This window comes from Rattus rattus, chromosome 1 (genome assembly GCF_011064425.1).
Source record: "Rattus rattus isolate New Zealand chromosome 1, Rrattus_CSIRO_v1, whole genome shotgun sequence".
Classification (NCBI taxonomy): domain Eukaryota; kingdom Metazoa; phylum Chordata; class Mammalia; order Rodentia; family Muridae; genus Rattus; species Rattus rattus.
In genome coordinates this window covers 56021674-56045677 of record NC_046154.1, presented here as the reverse complement: position 1 = coordinate 56045677, position 24004 = coordinate 56021674, and the positions used below count along the sequence as shown (strand labels likewise).

The 24004-nt window shown below is 43.4% G+C and overlaps 1 protein-coding gene across 3 annotated transcripts in view; it reads left to right on the top strand.

The window, feature by feature from the left end:
• Patj (PATJ crumbs cell polarity complex component) overlaps positions 1–24004 on the top strand; it is a 273878-nt gene that overhangs the window by 33046 nt on the left and 216828 nt on the right. For all 3 annotated transcript variants that reach the window (XM_032901821.1, XM_032901815.1, XM_032901812.1), the window contains exons 13-15: positions 920–976; positions 12126–12260; positions 20773–20934. In XM_032901821.1, coding sequence (XP_032757712.1) covers positions 920–976; positions 12126–12260; positions 20773–20934 — 354 coding nt within the window. The remainder of the gene's footprint in view (positions 1–919; positions 977–12125; positions 12261–20772; positions 20935–24004) is intronic.

The window sequence follows — 24004 nt, the reverse complement described above, 5'->3', positions numbered from 1 at the left end:
CCACTTGAATGCAGAAAACTGCGTTAGAAAAATCTCATCAGTGTTCATCAAACATGCCAATAAATATCTGCTGTCTTTTATATTTTCTTTTTCGGGACAAGGTCTTGGTCTGTAGCTCTGACACATATTCTTATGCATATGAGCATACTGGGTTGTTATCCGTGCCAGACACTTTATTTCTGATTTTGAATGTCTGCACTGTCAGTAGAGAAGCTTTAGGTAATTGAGCCACATGGTCGTTCTCTTGCTCATTCTGGGCCTGTGCATTAGTTCTGTGTCTGCAGGGTCTCCAGTTTCTAGAGCACTGTCACTTGGCTGCTACCTAGACACTCATGTTCTCTCTACCTTCAGTGGTGTATGTTCCGAGATGGCGTGGCTCGCCAGTTATATCACGGGGTTTACTTTTACTTTTTTGATTCAGGGTCTCATGTAGCCTGAGCTGGCCTCAAACTTGCTGTGTAGCTAAGGACGATCTGGAATTTGTGATCCTCTCTCACCTGCCAGTGGTGGAATTACAGATAGGAGCTGTCCTGCCTCGATATGACAGCTCAAACTCAGGGCTTTCTGCATGCTAGCCAAGCTTGTCACTAACTGTCGTGTGTGCATGTGTGTGTGTGTGTGTGTGTGTGTGTGTGTGTGTGTGTGTGTGTGTGTGTATAAAAGTTTTATTCTCTGAATATCAGATATGTGTACATCGCCTTCAGTTCAGCTTGTGAATGATGTGGGATGAAGGGATTAGTGTAGTGAACTCAGAAGCACAAATGTCTTGCTGTGCACTACTTACGGATTTCAGAAATACTGGGTAGAGATTTTCAGTCTAGTAATCAGTGTGCTGGTTTTGATGACAAATTTCAGAATATGAAGGAGCAAATGAAATTACACTCACACAAATGTGGAAATGGTTTTCTTACAATTCTAGGTAGCCACGTTGGACACGCAGATAGCAGATGATGAGGAGCTTCAGAAGTACTCCAAGGTAGGCACCTGGCTTACGTGCTGCTCCGCTCTACTGTGGTGAGCTTTCTTTACATTCTTGCTGAAGAAGCTGAGTGGCATGACCTAAAGCCTTAGTCATACACGTGTTCCAGAAGTGACTGAGGCTCTCAGAAATAAAAGATACAAATGGTTACATACGGTGGGAGGAAAGTGGAATCCGTTTGCCATTCCCAGAAGCCAAAAGCCCAGGTTTGACTCCGGCATAGTAGCCATGAAGATGACAGGTGAGTGTGTCAGCTCCTTGGGGTCTTGTATGGAGACTTTTCGAAAAGGTTTTCTATAGTCTGGAACAGAGAGGCTTTGAAAAACAATGTCTGGATGTTCAGGGACAGACAGAAATCATGGGTCATCTTCTGAGTTTGCTGTTCATGACTTAACCTGTCTGAAGTAATCACTATGGCTGTCGAGAACATGCAGTTACATAATGTGGGCGGATTCCATCCTCTCCTTACAGAGTAATTTGTAGCCTTCTATCTTAGACAATCAGAACCTCACTGATTAAAATAGAGAACCTCTTAAATGGCCTTCAAAATAAATAACAGAAAAGGAAGGATTGTTTTCCCCTGGAGTTTCAGAAACACTATTGAATTCCTACATGGACCCTAGCACAAAACCCACCTTAGACTCTCCTTTCTGTCTGGGCTGGAGAATGGGGCCATTGGTTAAGAGCATGTGCTGCTGTCCCGAACGGCCGAGTTGTATTCCCAGCAACCAGGTTGGGTGTTTGTAACTTCAGCTCTAGAGGTCCTTCTGTGGCCTCCATGTGTACTCACGCACAGTCACGCAAGCGCGCGCGCGCGCACACATACACACACACACACACACACACACACACACACACACACACACACGTCTTTAGAAGGAATGAGTTATCTGTCTCATGCGGATTTCTTAAGCTAAATATCTGTTCAGATAGTTTCACTGTTTCTTCCTTTGCATATATGGTATTTTGCCTCCACAGTTGTTTGCCATATGTACTGTTGTCTTAAATGGGAGACGTGTTTGTGTGTGTGTGTGTGTGTGTGTGTGTGTGTGTGTGTGTGTGTGTACATGTGCAATCAGGTCTTATAGGTGCAGAGATCAGAGGACAACTTTCCAGATTTGGTTCTCTCCTGCCACCTTGTGGGAAGTGAGGATTGAACTTTTGTCATTAGACCTGTAAGGAAGCCCCTTTCTTTATATGCCGAGCTGTCTTGCTGACCATTGTTTTATGGGGTCGGATTCTCAAGGCTGATAGTGGAGAGTATTTCTTTCCTTCCTAACTCAGCTGCATTTTAGGTCAATTTCTCATGGAGGCTTGTGTGGCTGACCACGCTCTCCTCAGATTCACAATGTAAAATTAACATTGCTCTTTACAGCCAGTTGTTAATTGTTTACAGTGACATCTTTCTGACAGTAGTTGATTAATAAATCCATCTAAGGATGTTGGGAGATACTTCCTTGGGAGTGGGAGTCAAGCACGTGATAACCCATCTGAATTCAGTAGTTTCTTTACTCTTCAGTTTTCCCATTACTTTAAAGCTCCTTTGTCATATGCTGTAGATCTTTAGAGCTCCTTTGGCTTTAAAGCCTCAGGCCAGACACGTTCATCACACAGCTTGCCTTTTGCTGTTCCCATGACCGAAAGCATAAGGTCAGTGTCCTGATGGTTTCTCCCAAGCAGAGGGGGACACAAAGCGTCCTGTGTGTGTTTTGAGGAATCTGATTCTGCAGGCAGACACAATTATCATGCCCTCATTCCCTAGTTCCCTGCTACTGGCTAACCTCTTCCTTCTTCCCCACATAGCCTCTGTGCAGTAGAGTTGGGTCCAGCCGATGACATAGGAAGATGGAGAGACCTTGAGAACCACGTTCTAAAATGCTGCCCATGCATTCAGCTAGCTGCTCATTCGTGAGATGCATGCACTCTGCCATGTGCTCTGGTGTATAATGGGCTCAGGCCAGATCAAACCAGAAAATGATCCTTACATTGTTATATTAGTGGAAGAACAACAATAAAAACTAGTCTTTTACTAAAGATAACATGACCTGAGACTATTAGGCAAGGCAAGTGTGTAGGGAAACCAGGAAAACAAATGGCTAGCCACTTTAGATAGGAAAGCCTTCTTAAAGGTGGGGACATTAAAGAGTCTTCACCCCTATACCTCTAAGTTGTCACTGTGATGAGTTCCTGCATGTTACCAAGGCTGGTGAGGAATTCTGTTTTTCCGCTCCTGCTTCCTATGTGACTCAGATTTCATGCGCACATGCTATGGGTTTAGAAGATGACATTTAGGACATGAAATAACCAGCCTAATTTTCCTTCCGACATAATATGAGCAGTAAGACTTGGAGGTGGTGGAGATGGCATGTATAGATCTGACACGTGCCTTCAGTAAGACTTGGAGGTGGTGGAGATGGCATGTAAAGATCTGACACGCGCCTTCAGTAAGACTTGGAGGTGGTGGAGATGGCGTGTAAAGATCTGACATGCGCCTTCCTTAGTCCAGCTTGTGGTAAGTAGTGGTTTTCTGTCTTAGGTACTGCCCAGAACTTTTAGAATATGATCTTTCAAAAGCGCCTCATCATATATACTATTTTTTAAAACATTTAATTATTTGCTTGGTACTGTTTGTGTACTATCCACCACCCCCTCTGCAAGTGGGAAGAAAAGAGGAAACTTTCCCCCAAATTGCAGTCTCTTGCTGTTCCTCTGTCCCCTGTGGATCTTTGTGCATTTGCAGCCAGTATGCTTGTTTGTTTGCTTAATGTGGATGAGGCAAAACGATGTCTAAGGTTTCCACCTAACATTTCCAAACCTTTTTATACTGATTTTAAGTTATTAAGGTTCATTATGATATTTCTCTTAAGATTTTGTGTGTGTGTGTGTGTGTGTGTGTGTGTGTGTGTGTGTGTGTGTGTGTATGCTCAGTACCTATGGAAGTAAGGAGAGGGATTGGATTCTTGGAGCTGGTGTTATAGGTGTTTGTGAGCCACCAATATGTGTCCTGAGAACTGAACTTGGGTCCTGTAGAAGACCACTAATTGTTCCTAACCAGCGAGCCATCACTCCAGCCCTCACCATAGCTTTTTAAAAATCTACTTATAAACTAGGAGAGGAGGTGTACACCTTTAATCCCAGTACTAAGGAAACACAGGCATGTGCTCTCTTAGTTCAAGGCCATGCTGGTCTACAGAGCAAGTTTCAGGATAGCCAGAAACCCTGTCTCTGAAACAACAAAACAAAAATGAATTATCCACTTATAATTGCACATTTAAATCATAAGTCAGTACCTTTTCATTTTTCTCCCTACAATAAATAAAGAAGATGTTAGCCAGTCAAAACCCACTTCACAGGTGAGGTTATAGGAAGCCATGTAAGTTGAATGACGGTTGTATAGCAACACAGACAGACTGCAGCTTGGTGGTCACTCATTCCTGAAATATCTGCAGTGGAATCCCACTGTTTGCCATATACTATGGTAGCACTTGTGGGGACAAATGAATATGTCTCCAATCCCATGGAGCTCAGAATCTGGGCTTGAACAGGGACACAGGAGTGGACTGGCAGAGCATGTGGTAGTGTCTTATACATCCAGAGAACTACTGTAAGTGAAGAAATTAACAGAACCAGGCAAGACTACTGTGTTTTTTGTTTTTTTAATCTTTCAAAGATGTAATCATTGACCTTTAAAGTGGACATGAAGGATAACTTAAGTAGGAAGACAGCATAGAGCCATATGTTTGAAAACACCATGATAAGTGGAAAGCTGCAGCCCTGGGAACGGAGGCAAGAGGGTTGCCTCAGTTCCAGGCCACGCTCAGATACATAGGAGACCCAAGAAAGGAAGTAAGTCAGTGCTATAATGAAGCCCGTAACTTTGTACATTCAGTTAAATAAATAGAAAACCAGCCCTTCAGGATTCAGAACAACTCTAAGTGCCAAATATGCATTGCATAGCCCAGGAGAGCATGTGCAAGGCATCTTAGAGCCTGAAACCTGTCAGTTTCCAATTGCTGCTCCCACGCTGCCATTTGTACTTTAGTAAAACTTTTATTTTTCAGGTGTAAAAATTTCTTCCATGAGACATATATTCTAAGGCTCAGAATTAACAGCAATGGTTAGGGACATTGAATCCTTCTGTGGAGTACTTCTCTACTTGTCACCCAATTCTTTATGCTCTCTAGTGACCTCTATTCTGTTTTCTCCTCAGTGTCATAAGCTGATTTAGAAGAGGCCACTTTGGAGGCAGGGAGACAGGGAGACAGGGGATGGCTGAATTCGGTCTTGGAAAGAAGAATGTGGCCGGCTGGGAACTGAGCAGCAGCCCCATTGTGGCCCAGGACAAAAGGGTTTTCATCCACCTGGGTCAAACTTGACAGTGGGAAAATGCGAACCGAGGTTCATGAGAAACACGGGGTGGTAGGCATGGACTTTGTCCCAGGACCCAGTGATGGCGAGTTGAGGTGGGGTGTGGCGATCTGAAGTCCAGCTCCTACCCTGCCCACAGTTCCATCGGGAGGATGGGGTTTCAAGACTGTAAGCTAGGGCTGCCAGCCTGTCGCTTTCTTTAGATGGTGGCCTCCCTACAGCCACCCTTGAGGATGCAAAGTTGTCACTCGCGACAGCTTCTGATAATAGGTACGGTTTCCCTGCGAGGTAGAAGCTCTCTGCAGAGGCATGAGCATTAGCAGCCTACTTCTAGGAAGCTGTAAATCATGACACCAGCCAGGTTTCCCGCATCTGGGGCTATGTGTGCTTTTAGTGATGGCTTTCTTGGCAAGTGTTTACTATTAAGATGATCACGGTTCTGTAAGGAAAGGCATTAGCCTCGTCTTAGGGCGCTGTGCTGGGTGTCCAGTGTATTGTGAGTGAGCATCAGTAATGCCTTGGGTAGGAGAAACAAAGAGCAGACCCTGTTCTGCAGCTCGGATGGGACAGGTCAGCAGATTTCACTTTATTTCCTCTTAGATATATTCCCCGAGCAAGTGAGCGTGAACGTGCGGGTTTCACCTCCCTCTGCATGAGCAGACTCATTTTAAGGTGGTGGATAATCTGGGCTCTTTAGGGGCTGCAGTAGCATCCCCATCCTGTCACCTGGGTCAGCGATCTCTTTTGAAGGTGTTCTGGTTTGCAGCATGCTTTTCTCATTTCCATGTGGGATCTGATAGGCAAAGTTCTTTTCTAAGTTCATACACAGCCGGTTGACCTGGCACGTACCTATGATGTCCTCACTTGGAAGGCAGAGGTAGAATTGTGAGTTAGACCATTCCCAGAAACTAGAGTAAATAAAATAAAACCCCGAGGAGACAGAGTAAGAGGTCAGCTGCTCGCCTAGCCTTCAAAAGCCATGGTTCAGGTCCTACCTCCAGATGAACAGGCTGTGGCCATGCATGCCTGTAATCTCAGCACGCTGGAGTTAGAGGCAGGGAAATCAGGAGTTCAAAGACACCCTCGGCTGTAGAGTGAGTTCAATACCAGCTGAAGGTAAGTGTTATTCTATCGCAAATAAAACAAAACTTCCACCACAAGAAAAAAAAAAAAAAGCGTGTAAAGGCATATATAACCAACAAGTGGGAGAATTAGCACAGATAGCACTCGTTATTTTATCCTAAGCCTATTCCGTTCTTTTTCCTTTTTTAAAGATAAATTTTACTCTGAGAAAGTTTCATACATTGAGTGTGTTTTGATCATAACCACCCATGAAATTTCTACCTAGATCCACCCCATTCTCCCCACACACAGTCAAGTTTGCTGCTGCTGCTGCTGCCCTTCCTCCCTCCTCTCACTGAGTCCAGCTGTTTGCCCAGCCAGTGCTCTTGGGGCCTGCTCTGACCTGTGGTTGACCTATCAAGGGTCAACCCATTAAAGAAAACTTCCTTTCCTTTTCCCAGCAGCTGTTAAATGCTGGGAAACTTATTTAGTGGTGAGATTTCATGCTTACCTCTCCTCAACCCTCAACCATGCTGGGATTTCGTTTGGCTTAAGTTTATGTTGGTCTTGTGCACACTATTTCTTTGGATTCATATGTGTAACTGCCCTGTTGTGTCTGTAAACACAGTTTCTGTGAAGTTATCCACAACCCCCCCCCAATCTTTCTGCTGTGTCTTCTCAAAGATCCCAGGCCTTGTGGGAAAAATATGGTTTGTACCTCCCACTGAAGGTTGGGTACCCACAGTTTCTTATCCTCTTCACACTCGTGTGCTCCTATGGCCACCCACTGCAAGAAGCTTTTCTGCAGAGGCCGAGAAGGGCAGCAGTCAGTAGGAGCCCCCCTCTGCACTGATCTGTGAGCATAGCAATAAGTCCCTGCCCTCCCCTCCTCTCTCTGTCTCTCTGTGTCTCTCGTTCTCTCTCCTTCCTGTCCCACCTCTTTCTTTTTTTAAATACAGGGTCTTACTGTGTGTAACTCACCTTGTAAACCAGGCTGATAACAAAGTCAGAGATCCTCCTGCCTCTGATTCCTCATGAATTAAATGCATGTTACCACACTTATCCTCTTTTTCTTTTCTTTCAAGATTCTCAGTAGATAATGACAGATGAAGCTTAAAATTCAAAATATACAGAGGATGTAGTATGGAAAGAAGTTTCTTTCCCATCCGTCACCTGGATGCAGAGACTCTTAGGAGTTTTTAGTGTGTGCTTTTTTCTGTGAGTGGAAAACAGAGACATAGAACCAAATAGCCGAGGTATCTGAAGCTGTGCAGAGTTACTTGGGCAAGTTTCATGTTAGACACTAGAAGATTCTCTGTTTCTGTCTCTGTTCCTCCCTTCCAGTCTCCCTGTCCCTTTCTGTCTCTATCTGTATATTTGTGTGTCTTTCCTCTCAGTACAGCTCTGTTGGCCTCAGACTTTATGTGTCCCAGAGAAGAAGTTGAAAAATGTCCCACGCACGACTTCCCGCCGGCAAGAAGCACGCGAGACATAGAAATTCTTACTATGAGTGACTTTTATTCCTGTCTATTCCTCTCTCATGGTGGAAGCCCCGCTTGCGCCGCCAGGCGCACCCTATTTATCCCCCCGTGCACGCACCCACACCTGATTGGTTGCTTACTCATGATATCATCAGGCAAGCCCCGGAAATGGGCAAAGACCTGATAGGAAGGCACTCTTGCACATGCACACAGTTAATCTCCCCTTAGGGAGTTGACTGACTTGGCCTTCCACGTGGGGCGCAGTGGAAGCCAGCGCGATCTAGTGGTGGCGAATGTTATTGCGGCCCTCTACAGAAAAGAATTGTCAATATATATTAACACAGTATATTGACATGATATATATCACGACATGATTATATATAATATATAATCATATATAACAATGTTATATATTAACATATTTCTCAATATTCAAAATTAATTTTAGAAGAGATGAGCAAACCCTGAGTAAAGCGCTGCTTTGTTGGATTGGCTGATTGTTTGCCTGGTTTCTGAGGGAATGAAGCATCCTTCTTCAAGACATGTAGCCTTCATCTTGGAATAATTGATTTTTATTCACACTAAATGTAGTAACTTTGTACTTTGAACATGAGTGGGTATTTAATACTTTCACTTAGTGTGTGTATGCATCTGATGAGAGCCAGCCCTGGGCTTCCTTCTGTTCTGCTCTGTTTTATTTTGAGTTCAACTTTTATTTGGAGAGATCCTCCCCCACCCTATCGACACCTCCTTGGAACAGTTCTTTCCAGAAGTTTTTCTGCCTTGGAGCAATAGCACACATTTCCACTTGAGCGTTTGCTTATCTTGGTTCCAGATCCTAAAGTAGAGCTGAATGCATGCGCTGTGGTTTGCTTTGTGACAGGTTCTTTACGTTGAACCGAAGGCTCCAGTTTTCTCAGTTTCCTCATTGTCAGTTTTACACCGACTGTACAACCACTGCTCACACCGTCCTCAGATACATCCATTTCCGTATTTATGCCGTTACCTGTCAGAGCAGGATCAAGAGAACGCCACTGCTCAGTAGCTTTGTCAGTTTCCAGAGAACCCAGGAAGTCCGTATTGAAGGAGCATCAAAACTATAATAAGGAACGTGTGTGAAGCCATCCATCATCTGCTACACCCACAGACGCCTGCCATTTTAGCACTTTCTGCTCTGCCTGAGAACTCAGGGTACCAAAGGGGTGGACAACTAAAAGGCAGATGCAATGGTTGATTTGTTTGGCTGCTAAATGGAGATGGGACAGGTAATTAACAGTACTGCTCCTGCAGAGAAGCCTGCAGCAATGGAACACGGCAGCCCACAAACCCAGCTGCACTCCAATTTAGATTCAGAACTAATATTAGGTAGGCTTCCCCCAGATTGACAGATTTCGTAAACATCATTTCTGGTTCATCGTGATTGAAGATGAAACATGTAGTTTGTTTGCAGATTAAGTTTTCTGGAGAACATATGGCATTCACAGATAATATTAAAAATAGCCTTCAAGGGCTCAGCCTTGTCTGTGGAGAGCCGTGGATGCCATGAGCCAGTCTCCATGCCTAGCCTGTTCTTGGCTTTAGTGTCCCAGAGATAAGAGGGATGGACGTCCTCCAGTTGAATAGATCAGTAGTTGGAGGGGACTAGAAGGTAGATTAGAGACACTTCCCTTGTTTTACCTTTACCTTTGATGGGATACGTAGTAAAGGTTTCTCCATATGGACAGCAATGGTTTTGGGGGATTATTCTCATGTAGAAATAAGCACTGCCCCATCTACTCATTTGCTCACATACAAGCTTTAACGGTCTCCCTTCTACAAGGGCCGCCAGCAGACTAGTCACAGGGCTGACAAGTCTCTTCACAGGTCCCTTTCCCTCTGCACCTACCTGGCCAGTTTTACAAAATGACCTCCGCCAGTTGTCTTCCTGTGTTAAGACAGAGCATCTCTGCAGCGCTTGGTAGAATTAGCACACACTTGCTCTTCACTAGCGGCCTCACCTGCTGCTTTCTCTGCGTGCTTTACTGTGGGCTTATTCGATGTACACTGCCACTGGATGTTTACTCAGACATTGCTTTCGTTCTGCTACAGTGATTGTTAGTTCTGAAGGCCAGGGCTGTTCCTCCATCTGCCTCACATTCTCGTTCAGTGCCTTATCTGCCATGGACAGCCTACAAGTATAACCCGGAGCTGTGGTAGATCAGTGGTGTAATGGTGAAGGTCTAGCTCTCAGAAAGAGAATGAAACTACCCCAGTCTGCAGCATTTCCTAGAATCCATCCTGACCAGCTCTAGGCTGCCACAGTGACATTGCTGGTCAACCGAGCTAGGAAGCAGCTCACACCCCACTTTAGTATCACAGGCTCCTCTGCGAGCCAGGACCTGTCCCCGCTGAGTTTGGCAACTAAACAACCCAGCCTTTTCATCTGCCACTTCGCCTCAGTTGTCTCCCTGATGGATCTTCTCTGAGGTGTTGGAATACTTAGGTCCTACAGTGAGGGGAGTAAAGGAATAAAATAAAATAAGTAATTAGGCAGTGATGACTTTTGATTTCATTACAGCTTTATATAACTCAGTCTCAAATATGGCCATATTACAGCTGGCTTTCAGCATTTCTGGATGAACAATTTGCTTTCATAATGCTGTGTAAGACAGCTCCAGCTCCCCCGGGAGATGGTTTCTGGGTAGACGTAACAGTGCGCTGTTGGGGTGTGTGGTGAAGGGCCCACGAGTCGGTTGGGAAACTTACTACAGAAACATTTACCTGAGAGTCTTGGCTCACCTCTGTCGAAGGAGCCACTAAGGAAATGACCCAGTTCCCTCCTTGATAGATGGGATTTGCTAGTCACTACCCAAGAGAGTGGTATGGCAGCAGTGGAAACAAGTCACAGGGAGACTAGTGTAAGCAACCCAGTGTCCACGTCCATGTAGGGTGATAGAGCAGCTTGGAATACTTGGTGATTAAGGGTATATCTTTTAGAAACCTAGCCTGGGCCCCAAGTCCTTTGTGCCTGTTATAAACTACTAGTCAGTTGGACTGCTTTCCACTCACTCGTTTGCATGACCATCACGGGGTGGAATGAGCCCTGGGTGACTGAAGTAAGTCCTGTGCAGCACTGTGACTTAGACCAGACAGGTGAGGGATGAGGACTCACAGGGAATGGGGGAAAGAGTGGAAGAAGCCATATTGGAGATGCAGTGCTGCCTGGAGAGGATTATCACCTTGTCTAGAACACTAAGAAGTGGCCCTGGTGTGTAGATAGACTGTTAATACAGAGAATAAGACAGCACAGTGCTTGCCTCGTTTGAGTTCAGACAGCTGCAGTCAGAGTCACCTTTCACCTTTAAAGTTGAGTTTGGTGACTGTCCCAGAGTCCTTTAGCCAGCAAAGATGAGTGCAGCTAAAGTACTCACTCTTTGACACTGAATCTTCAACATTGACTCAGGTCTTAGCCCACAAGAGTTCTTCATAACAAACAGAAGTAATCCCAGAGCAGATTGTTTCTTCCAAAGAACCGTTCTTATGAAATCTGACTGACTAGGGAGGGGTGTGTGAGTTCACATCCCGTCCAGTGAGTGCCTACTGGTCTGGGGCAGTCAAGACAATAGAATTGTATGTGCCTGTGCTGCTGCCTCCTGGAGCATTGGAGAGGAAGGGCCACACAGACTGTGAACTGAAGGCATCCTGTGTCACATGGGATCCTGTCTTAAAACAGCAGCAGAAACAACAAGGCCGCAGCTACTGTTCCATGGTGGAACTCTTGCCCACCATTTCCAAAGCTCTGACTTTGACCCCAAGCCCAGGTAACCGAGAGACAGAGAGAGTTATAAAATCAGTGTGTTGAGCTGAGAGTGAGGTGTGTTCAAGGTGGCTCTGACCTCGCTTAGATGTTCATTAACTTGGGATGTGAGGCAGTTTCGTTATTTTGGTGCTAAAGTGTAGGTTGAGGCTAATTGGCTAATAAAGGGGAAGTAGGGTGTTCTGAGGTGGGGGGCACTACAGAAAGTGGGAACACTGCATACACTGGGGGAGAGCTCAGACTCTCTTTTGTTTATCCTAGAATAGGAAGAGGGGTGATTCCTTAACTTACCACTTCTTTCTTGTGTTGGAAATTTTAGGATTTTAGTTACTGGTTCTAAGAAATGGGGTTTCAATGTCTAAATGATAGGCGATGGGGGTTGATTAACAACTGTCCTGTCCCTGTTGTGTTTAATATCATTGCTCTGTGCTCTCTGCAGCTGCTGCCTATCCACACTCTGAGGCTTGGTATGGAGGTGGACTCCTTCGATGGGCACCACTATATCTCCTCCATTGCTCCTGGGGGTCCTGTGGATACCCTGAACCTCCTGCAGCCAGAGGATGAGCTTCTCGAGGTAAAAACATACAGGGGGAGAAAAACATATGGAAAAATGTTAAGTTGTAGGAAATTGTGTTCACTGACACATGTCAGTGTGACAATGTCACGAATGCCAGCCATTTATACCAAGAAGTAACAACAGTTTATTGGGTAATAAGAAGTAGATAACACATTTTTGGTTTTGTTTCTATTTACTTTTTTTTCTAGATGTTAAATCCTTTGAGCATCCTTTTGAGTGCTTGTCTAAATGATTGACAGAAAGGTTTGGTATACTAAGTGCTTTGCCTGCATGTATATGTGTGCACTCTACGTGTACCTGGTACCTTTGATTCTCTCTGCGAGAGCAGCAGGTGTTCTTTACTGCCTTGCCGACTCTCCACCCCATGGTCCCTGATACTTGTTGGCGGCATATAGTCACATTATCTTCAGACTCTGCGGATTGTCTCTGTGAGGGCAAGAGTGGAACAACGCCAGGTTTGTGTGTAGCTTTGTCCTCTTGGGATTCCCCTCTCTGAGGGGCTGCCTCCAGTGGGCTTTCTCAGGCTACCAGTCAGTCCAGAGCATTTTAGGGCATAACTCTTTGTCACCTGAGCAACTTTTACACAATCCTGTGGATACATGTATAAAACAGATATAAACATTTGCTGACAATAAATCATTCATTTATTTTAAAGTGATCCTTTGGTGTGCATATGTTTTTGTGGCTTACTGAAGGTGAAAGCTGGTTTACATACTGAAACGGATGTGCTTGGTTACTTTCATATAAAGAACCATATCTTGGCTGATTTTGATGTGGCAGGAGCAGAGCATCTTCAGTGTTGTCTAGATCTGATCAATGTTTGGATTTTATAATTGTCAATACTAAGTATGTTGTTTTGCCTAAATACATAATACAAAGTAGCAGATGTTTAGGACTGTTTCCGAAATTATTCAAAATTCTGTCCTTATCCCAAGCCAAAATTCATTTAACAATTTCTAATAATGCTCAAGTCAACAACTCAGACAGCAATTTTAAAAATCAAATATTTGAATTTAGTATGTCAATATATACTAATTTGACATTTATGGGAATGACAGCAGGAAATAATTTAACCATTGTATTTCAGGTCTGCATGCTTCCAGTTCCCATTTTAGGTGGTGCTGGGGATTGAACTTGGGACCACTAGTATGGTAGGCTAGTGTTCTACCGAATTAGCTATATCGACAGCTAAGTCTTCACATTTCTATAAGTAAAAACCCTGTGGTTCATAGCAGCACGTTTACATTGTCTTAGGCGATGTTGTTGGTGTGGTGTGGCATGGTGACACGCTTAGTCCTGCATGTTGTATGGTCACACCCGAGGCCACAGCAGGTTGATGCTCTGCAGCATGGACAAGTACTGCCAGAAGAGAGCTTGCATTCATTATATGCTCAATTTAAAATTAATTTGAGCTTATTGTACTTTCTGAAATCTTTACTCTTGATATTTTCACAGCCCTGCATTCAGTTGCAGATACAGGGTCTGTGGTCCAGTTTAATAAGCTGGCTTCTAAGCAACTCTGCTTTGAAGTGACCTTCTGAGAGATTTAAAGATGCTGACCTTCCCAGCTTCCTGCTTAGCCAGCAGTAGAAAACCCTTGCTCGGGTTTCCGAACTCTTCTCATTGTTTGTTCATTCCATCACTCTTTTATTAAGGCTTACAGTTTGAGGAGTTCACACCTATCATGGTGGCACAGCTATGGTGCCAGGAGTGTGAGACAGCAGGTCACCTGCAGTCAGGGAAGCATAGACTGACCAGGGAATGGGGCCAGGCTACAAACCCTCAAGGACTATAACCATTGAACCACTTCCTCTAGTGAGGGCCACCTCTTAAAGTTCCTAGAACCTTTCCAAACAGCCTCACCATCTGGAAGCCAAGATCTCAAACACAGAAGTTTATGGGGAGTATTCCACATTTAAACTGCAAGGTAATTAATAAACCTACCCAGTAGCCATGGTTCCTGTTTGATCAAAGTGAAATGATAAGGATGACACACAGGTTGGGTGCACCTGTGGTTCATTACTGGTTGTCACCAACCTAAAGCAGTGTGTTGAGAAGTGCTGAGCTGAATTTTTGACTGATATGAACAGATATAAAGTTCTGTCTTAAGTATGAGAGGACGAGGTTTTAGAATCCTATTGCTTGCTTGCTTGCTTGCTTATGCATGTATGTATGTATGTATGTATACATGTATGTATGTATGTATATATGTATGTATGTATGTATGTATGTATGTATTTGCGATTGAACCCAGGTCCTTATGTATGTTAGGCATGTACATTCCCAGTGAACTTAATTTTTGTTAATACTAGCCCTTATTTTATTAATTTATTATTTTTTATTTATAAACTTATTTATTAAAAATCTCGAATTAAAAATCATACACAGAAATTAACAAGACCTAAGTCTAAACATCTCAGCAAATTCCTAGATAGTTAGAGTTGAAGCTGTGTAGCTTCACACTGAATCTTACAGTTTCACCACTGAATACATTTTATGCACTTACCCCTTAGGAAAAACTAAAAACCCATGACCATTAGTATTAGAAAGGCTGTTAGCTTTATATTCTCTTTTATAACTTTTGTTGCAATGACCTACATTTGTTCTTTCTTATATCCTAATACTTTTTGTTCTCTTTTCTATATGTTATACTGTACCTACATGTGTATTTGTTAACATACATGCATGTATTATTGCCTATGTATCCTGCATGAGGGAGAACATGCATTTTCTCTTTTTCTCTGAGATTATGTGACCTCAGTTACTAGTGTACATTCTAAGCCTACCCCAGAGCTGAATAGTATTCCATCTTATATGTGCACCCTCTTTTCTTACCCATCTACCTGCCGTTGGAGAACTATGCTCTGTTTTTCTGCTGTTGTGAGTAAGGTAGCAATGGACGCGAGAGTACAAACATGTCTTTGGCAGGGTATGAAATGCTCTGGGTATGTGCCAAGGGGTGAAATAGTGGGGTCCAAGTGTAGGACTGTTTTTAATTTTGAGAAACCTCCACACTGATTTCCACCAGCGTGAATAATCACAGCCTCTCAATAGCTGTTTGCAGGTCCGTTGGTGTAGCCATTCTGTAGTTCTCATTGGCATTTCCTTGATGACTTAGGGAGAGTAAATGTCTTTAAGCACATTGGCCATTGGTGTTTCTTGTTTTTGAGAAGTCTCTTTTCAGCTCATGTGTATTGCTTAGCGGTTTCCTTGGCATTCGATGTCTGCAGTTCTTTTACATCTCGATATCATTCCCTGTCTGAAGTGAGGCTGGTAAAGGAGCTCTTCCGTCCTGTAGGCTCTCTGCACTGCTCCTTGCTTCCCTTGCTTCATACACACCTTTTGTTTTGATGCTGTCCTTTGGTTGACACTTGGGTTTAGTGTCTATGCTATTGGTGTTCTATTCAAAAAGTTCTCTAACCCAGTATCTTGAAGGCTAACTCCTTTGTTCTATGTTGTCTTTTAGATGTTTCTGTGTTTCATATTTGAAACTAAGATCTTTGATCATTTTAAATAGAATTTTGTACAAGATGAAAAACAAGAGTCTAATTTCATTCTTTTGTAGAAATGCAGTTTTCCCAGCACCGTTTGTTGAGTAGGCTGTACCTAGCAATGGAATAGCCTGATGTTTTGATAAGAATGTGTGTTCTGTATCAGTTAAGTCAAGTTAACCATACCCATCTCCTCAAATACTCATCATATTTTATGGGGGAAAGGTAGTTATTTTTAGATCATTGACAAGAGTGGCCTTGAGCTGCATATGAAAGATTTATGCCATATTTTATTGGATAACTAATGTTCTCTTTCTGGGCCTAAGATCATGTCTTTCCTGATTGACAAGGTATGGCCATAGTTTTGAGACAGTAATCTGTGGAGTGGATACCATTGATGGGAATGTGATTATTAATAATTGAGAAATAAGATATATTTGAAAGACGCAGAAGTAATAAAATCAATTTAATTGATTTAGTTCATTTTATTGTTGTAGATGGTAAGGTATATGTGACTAGGTTTACCAATGAATACTTTTTACATGTGAAATCCAGGGACCCAGAGTATAAAGTAGTTGATATGTGCTGGATGTTAGAGCAGTGTTGGATGGGTTAGAGTAGATTAAATGTAGCATCCCCATCCATCCCCACCCTGGTCAACGTAGTTCTCTATTCTTTATCTAAGGTTAGAATACTCTGGACCTCTACCTATAAAATAAAATGTTGTGACAGGAGTGTAAACATTTGGGAGGGGTGAAAATGACTCTTTTACATTAACATACAAAGTTAACACAATTTTATAAGCTTTCTTCTGATTCATTTTTTTATTTTTATCTTTTTATTCTTTGTGAATTTCACATCATGTACCCTAGTCCCACATATCTCCCCATTGTATTGCCCTTGCAACCTCTCTCCCCCAAAATAAAATTAAAAAAAAAAAAAAGAACAAAAAGTACCAACCAAACCAATCAAGGAACCAACCAATCAATCAGCCAACCAACTAACCAACCAATCAGTGAACCAACTAACAATCAACCAACCAACCAATCAATGAACCAACTAACAATCAACCAAGCAACCAATCAATGAACCAACTCACCAACCAACCAACCAACCAACCAATGAACCAACTCACCAACCAACCAACCAATGAACCAACTCACCAACCAACCAACCAATGAACCAACTCACCAACCAACCAACCAACTAACCAACCAACCAACCAAATAAACAAAGAAAAGCTCTCCTTGTGGAAGCTGTAGTATGTCCCACAGTATACCCTTTTGCCCACATATCTTTATTTACAAATGTTCACTGTAGTGAGTCATTGGTCTGGTTTGAGGCCTCTAACTTCTGCTACACTCTCAAAATTAGATTCTCACCAAACTCCTTTCAGATATGCTAGTGTTCTCCAATGTCATAAAGATACTGTAGCTTGGATCTGCATGATTAATACCTTCCTGAGCTCTAGCAGTTCAAAAATGGGGTAGATATTGAGGTAGACAAACTCAAAGACCTGGGTTAGGGTCTAGGTGATAATTGAGTTGGTCAGCCCACCATTTTTCTCACACCCACACTAGCAGGGCAAGCTCTCTAGGTCTGCCTTGGCTAGCTCACCCAGTGCTATAGCAAGCAAGGAGCAGAGCCAGCTCGCCTGAGCTCTCGTCCTCAGAGCCAGCTCTACTGTACTACCCAGGCATGGTACAGGACCTGCTTTTCTGAGTGTTACAGCTAGCTCTCCTCAGTGCCATAGCCAGTGAGGGGTAGGACCAGCTCTGCACAGCCGATGAATATGATTCCAGGTGACAGCCCATCCAGAGATGTCTACATGGTCTGTAGTGGTGATGTGAGCCACGAACATCAACACAGGCCCCTGCTGTAGCATGGCCACAGAACTAGAAACTGCCGTTTGGGCCAGGATTTCACCATGGCCTCAGTTAGCAGGGGAAGCTACTCACATCAGACTCTTTTTTTTTTTTTTTGCCCTCCCTTCATAGTGAACAAAGCATTCTTCTCTTTCTCTCCCATCTCCTCACCATATATTTGCATATCAGAGCTGCTTCTGCAATGGCAGGGCATTGGGGTGTCTTCTGCCTCTTTTTTCTTTTCCTTAAGTTGTGCTGGGGATCAAGCTTAGCCTTGCGCTTGGGAATCAAGTGCTCTGTTCTCTGGCCTCAATAATTTGACATCTAAAGTGTAGATTCTGGTAAGGAAAGTTGGGAGACAGAAAGATGTAACAGTTTTGGAATTTCGATTTCTTTAAAAAAATCACAGAAATACCATAAGAATACGTGTTCATTTAACCACAGATGTGGGATATGGGCCTGCTCCAGATTAATAGCTGCTGACTATGATTTGCTCATGCTCTAGCTGGGGCATGATTTTGCCCACTGTAGATAGTTCCTTTGATTGTGTGATGTTTAGAATTCTGGGGACTTTTCAGAGGGTATCTAAATGCAAGGGCCTGAGAGGTGGGGTGAGTGTTGATGGTTGTTGGTTGCTGTTGGTCGTGGTTTGTCAAGTAGTCATGAGTAGAGAAGAGGAAGAGAAGGAGGAGGGAGAAAGAAAGAAGGAGGAGGAAGAGGAGAAAAAAAATAAATAATTTGCCCTAAGGAACTTGACATCCCTAAGCAACAGGAAGTAGTCTAATGATAATTTCACCCCCTTCCCTTTCTATTCTTTTTTTCTCTCCTATGTAGCATTAGGGGATTGAAGTGTGGAGAAGATGGAAAAAAGAAGAACTCACAAAGTAGCAAAAGCTGACTACAGACAGAAGCCTAGATTGAGAGGCAGAGAAGTGTGTTGGGTTCTGAATTTGCCCCACATGTGTATGCTGTTTAACATAGAAGAAAATCACTTTCTTCTTCCACTGTGTTTGTGGGGGTCTAAAGAGCTGCCATCCATGTAATCTGTAGAGCTTCTGTCACAAAGCAGGACTGGTTTGTTATCACTGTGACAGACGTTAGTAAGCTTACGTATGAAGTCAGTGCTCTGGAAGCCTCTAATCATGTACATTTTCTCATCAACAAGTCTGCATGATTGAGACTCAGTGTCACTTAAAAGAACGTCTCAGGATTAAGGACTGTGAGGAATATTGTGAATTCTGTGCTAAAAATTCTAAAATAAAAATTCCAAGTTAAGTGAATGTACACATTAAAAGAAAAACTTTGAAGTTAGTCACATAAACTTTTGGTTGGTCTCTCTGGTTCTCTCTCTCTCCACCGGTCTCCTGTTCTTGCCTTCTCTCCTTCTTCCTCATTCTTTCCTTCTACTCCCAATGTGTTTAATGTACTTCTTAGAGCTTAAAACCAGAAACACAAATATGCTTTAGGGTTAGAGGACCATGCCAAGTCTCAGCCCAGAATAGCTATTTACAGCAGCCATAAATCTGCTTCGCTAGGGGTTGGTAATGGGAAATGTGACCAATCATTTTAGCAGTAGGTAGTGAAGAGGACTACCAGGCACTGCTATAATAAGTGGAGACAATTCCAATGAATAAATAATGAACTAAATAAATATTTAAAGGTACTCTAAGATAGCAGCCTGAAAAGTGACTTTCTAATTTGTTGAAGCACCAACTAATAATTGTATATGGCTAGAGTTTCTACTTCCATGGTATCTCTTGTGTATTTAATAGAGGTTACTGTCCACTTGACTCTAGAGCTTTATGTGTTTATTTCAAAGCCTAGTATTGTGGATATGATGTGACCAGTGTTCTGTGTAGAGGTTGACTTGAATTCTGTTCTTCAGACTCATTCATTGTCATAATGACTTGAGAGAGGCAGAGAGGGAGAGACTTTGAGATTCTCCCTGAGGTGTTTTGGTCATTACTGTTGTTTTACTCTGTGTCTGAATAATAAGAGACAGACTGATATGTCTGCTTTGATGGCTAAGTACCGGGTGTGTCACAAACTTGAGTGTTGTTCCTAGGGACAGCGACTCCAAGCACTGCCCACTGCTGATAGAGTGCTTCCAGCAACCAAGTGTTCTCCTGTGTTCTCCGTGGTGCATTGGCAGTTCTGTGGAAGGGGTGCTCCTGTTACAGTCAGTTCTGCCTGTTACCTGAGCATTAGTGCCACACCTTCAAGAGACTGGAGCCATGACAGAAATATCACCAAAACAAAATTACCACTCACCCCTCTTATGAAAGCAGAGAGCTCCAAAGAGGTTATTAATGGCTGAAGTGTGTTCCTTCCTCTTCAGCCTTTAGGAATAGCTAACAGGTCACTCTCGGTGACATGCAGACCTGAGAGGACTTTGAGCTAAAACCATATGTGAAAATCACAATACACCCAATCTAGATTTCTAAATCTTCTTTGGCCCAAAATTTGATGCATCAAAAATATATATATGATATTTGGTGATAGGGATTAACCATTAATTAACAGGGAAAAATTATCCTTTTGAAAGTAGGGCACACTGCTGTGCACTTGGGACCTGCACACTTCTGTAATGCTGCACTAGCCCTGCCTGTGGGAATGGAAATGGTGCTGGTAACACCTGTTACTGCTCTAGATGTGTGCGCTAAGGTGATGCTCTGGTGTGGGTTCACTGAGGAAGGGCGCTCTGACTGACCGTAAACTCCAACTGCTCTGTATCAGATGTGCTCACATGTTGCTAGGCAAACAGACTTACAGTGACAACACAGAGGGAATTGGGTGTTAGGAGGCTGGCAGGAACAGTTAGTGCATTTAAGGAGGCGTGACAGAAAGCTGAAAGAACACGGTATTGGATTATGTAAAAGAGAGACCTCAGAGATGTGAACCATTAGATTCCTACCCAGGAACCGTACTTCCTGGCACATATTTTATAGTTTATTCTCCCCATTTCACTCAAGATGTAGCATGAATTTTTTTTCAATCAAAATTCACCCTTAATTTGGATGTTTTAAATTATTAATAAAATAATATGAGTAATTTTAGGGCCTTTGTTTACAGGAATGGCGAAATGCCATCCTGTTTCTTTCTGTTGCTTTAATTTTGCACCTGTTCACAGTTGACAGCCCTTGTCGTTCCTAGGTCAATGGCGTGCAGCTTTATGGGAAGTCTCGCCGAGAAGCAGTCTCCTTTCTTAAAGAAGTGCCCCCACCATTTACCTTGGTTTGCTGCCGCCGGCTGTTTGATGACGAGGCCTCAGTTGATGAGCCGAGAACTGTGGAACCTTCTCTTCTTGAGGCAGAGGTATGGAGGGCTGTGTGTGGCCATTATGTATGTGTCCTTACAGGGGACACTCCAAAATGGGTGTTCGAGTGTAAAGAGAGGCAGCTGCCGCACCCTATCTCATGTGTATTTGACTTAAGCAACATGTGGAATGGTTGAAATTCTGGATTGACATTTGACTCTCTAGAGTTCCCTGACAGTGTCAGTGACAGTGATGTATATCAATCTGATTTTAGAAAATCCTTTAAAAAACAACTATAATTAAAAATTAATTGTCTGGATTCGTGACTTTTCCTCCTATTTCAACTTATTTCATCCTCACAAAGGTGTATCGTTGGTGAGTGTTGACTATCCTGGTCTTCCCTTTCTGAGAACCTTAAGTATACAAAGAATTCTCAATCTTCAGAGTGGGGTTAGAAGCTACCATAAGTGCAGAAGGTCAGAAATGGGCCAGGCCTTCCTCTGCTGTTGGTGTCTTCTCCTAAGTGCACCACAGGTGTGGAAGGAGCTGTAAGGACGTGTGCTGTCATTGTACGCCTTTGGGAGCATCATCCTTACGCCACTTCCTTCCTTTCCAAGCAGAAGCAGTTTAATGCAGGGCCTTTCTCCTTACAGTTGGACCGGGTTCATCCTTGGAGTTGTGTGCACCTTAGCCCTTCTTCCACACTTGGTGTCTGGGCCTCTTAGGGCTGATGACCTTCATTTCTGTTTCTGTTGTGAAGAGTGCTGTGATGGTTTGAATTAGAATGACCCCAGTGGGCTCACGTGTTTCAATCTTTGGTGCACAGTTGATGGAACTGTGGGAAAGATTAGGAGGTTTGGCCATGATGGAGGACGTCTGTCCCTAGGGACAGACTTAGAGATTTCAAAAGCCCATGCCATCGACAGCACTCTCCCTCTCTTTGCACCCCCTCCCCTTCTGCCTTATGCTTGTGGCTGAGCTTGTAAGCTCTCAATCAACTGCTGCCCCAGTGCCATGCCTGCTCTTCTCTGTCATGATGGTCATGGATTCAACTTCTGAAATTGTAAGCCCCAAATAAACTCGTCCTTTGACAAGTTACCTTAGTCATGGTGTCTTATCAAAACATTAAAGAAGTAACTAAGACAAAGGGGACTGCTTGCAGAACTTGCTTCTCAGGAGCTCATGTGAGAAGGAAATAAAGTAACATGCGCCAAGCTCTGAGCTCATACCTATCAGCAGAGAGCTCCATGAATGTCAGTGGTGCTGTTCTTGAAGCCTCCAATCCACCATCTTTGCTTGTGATTTCCTAAATTGCCAGGAAGTCTGTAACTGCCATATAGTCTGGAGTTGTGCTGTAGACCCTTGAGCATGAGTAAATCTTGCTTTTCTAAGAAGGTTCTCATCTCCCTTTGGGCATAAACCATTTCTTAAAACTTCCTGCAATCTCAAGTTGCTGTTCTTGGTACTACATATGAAAGAAGAGCTTAAGATTCTTGATTGACAGCTTCTCCTCCCTCCCCCTTCACTGTATAGCCCAGGTTAGCCTAAGCCTGGTTTTTAGCCCAAGTCTGGCTTTGAATTGAACTCAAAATCCTACCTCTGTCTCTCCTGGGCCAAAGATGTGTGCTTTGTGCCTGGCTGATACCTGGTGGTGTGTGTGTGTGTTGTTGTTGTTGTTTCTTTATTTTTCTCCCAGAGTTTTCTTTGAATAGCCCTAGCTGTCCTGGAACTGTATCTGTAAACCAGGCAGGTTGGCCTCACATAGAACCACCTGCATGTGCCTCCCGAGTGCCGGGATTACAGGTATGAACCACCGCCATCCATCTTCTGATACTTGTCTTACTGTAAAAGAAGAAGAAAAATAAAAGGTGTTATATGACTTTAATCTCAGCACTTGGAAGGCAAAGTCAGGCAGGCAGAGCTCTCTAAGTTCAAGGGCATCCTAGTCTACATATCAAGCTCCAAGCCATCCAGGATCTTTACAGAGTACATCCTGTCTCAAAACAAAACAATACGAATTTCAAGAAGAGGACTCAGATCATACTTTGTAACTTATCCTGTTCTTAGTAAACTGTAATGTGTGTGGTGGCTTCCTTGTGAAGTTTGATAAATAGACCTTGAGTTAATTCTGTCAGGTGTCAATCATCAGCCCAGCTTGCTGACTCTGTGTTTCTGTCTGCAGAGTGGTGAACAGCAGCCTGAAGCAGGCCAAGTGTCAGCACTGCTGCCTGTTAACTGATGGCTTTCTTTTGCTGTAAAGCTGGGGTTATGCAGAATTGATGTATCGGTGATACAGTCCAGTTCAGTGCAGAATGTGCACATAGGGTGCCATGAAATCTCTGTGCGCTTATGCTTTGTGGTTGTAAGTGTGCTCTTAAAATGCTGGCTCTTTTCCAAGTGTCTCTGTTTTTCATTTATCCTGATACAATCTTGTATTCTTTTTAGATTGTTTTCTTTATGTGTGTCTTTGTGAGTGTCTGAGTGTGTGCCCTTCAAGGTCAAAAGGTGTTAGATCGCTTGGGCTGGAGTTATAGGTAGGTGTGAGCTGCCTGTCGGAGGTGCTGGGAACTGGACCTGGATCCTCTAGAAGAGCAAGCAGCTTAATTGCTGACACATCCCTCTGGCTCTGTCCTCCGTTGTTGAACTCTCTGGTTAGGTGGCCTTGAGCAGTTCTAATTCTCACTGGTCAGTGAGTACACACCCGTGCTATCCCAGGCATATTAGCCTTTGGAACGTTTCATTGGAAGATGGAAGTGTTTTCTTTTTAAAAGTATCCTTTCCCGGGGTTGGTGAGACGGCTTGGCAAGCTTCAGTTCTAGAGACCATGGAGGGTAGAAGGAGAACTGAGTAAACTGAGTTATTCTTCAACCTCCACACGTACATCACAGCATGTGCATCCTTAGGTCAAACTGAAGTGTGGGAGATTAGCGGTGGGGGCTAGTCCTTACCTCAGGTTTGATCAGTGAAGAACCAGGAAATTGTTCTGTGTTTAGGTTCCATCCAGCAGGTATTGGGTGTTCTTATAGCTATGCACCAATAGTTTTACCTGAACCAATTCTCATTTCGAAAGTTGTTTTTTACTCCTCACCAGTAGAGAACTCTCCCATTGGTGCCATTAGGTGGATTTTC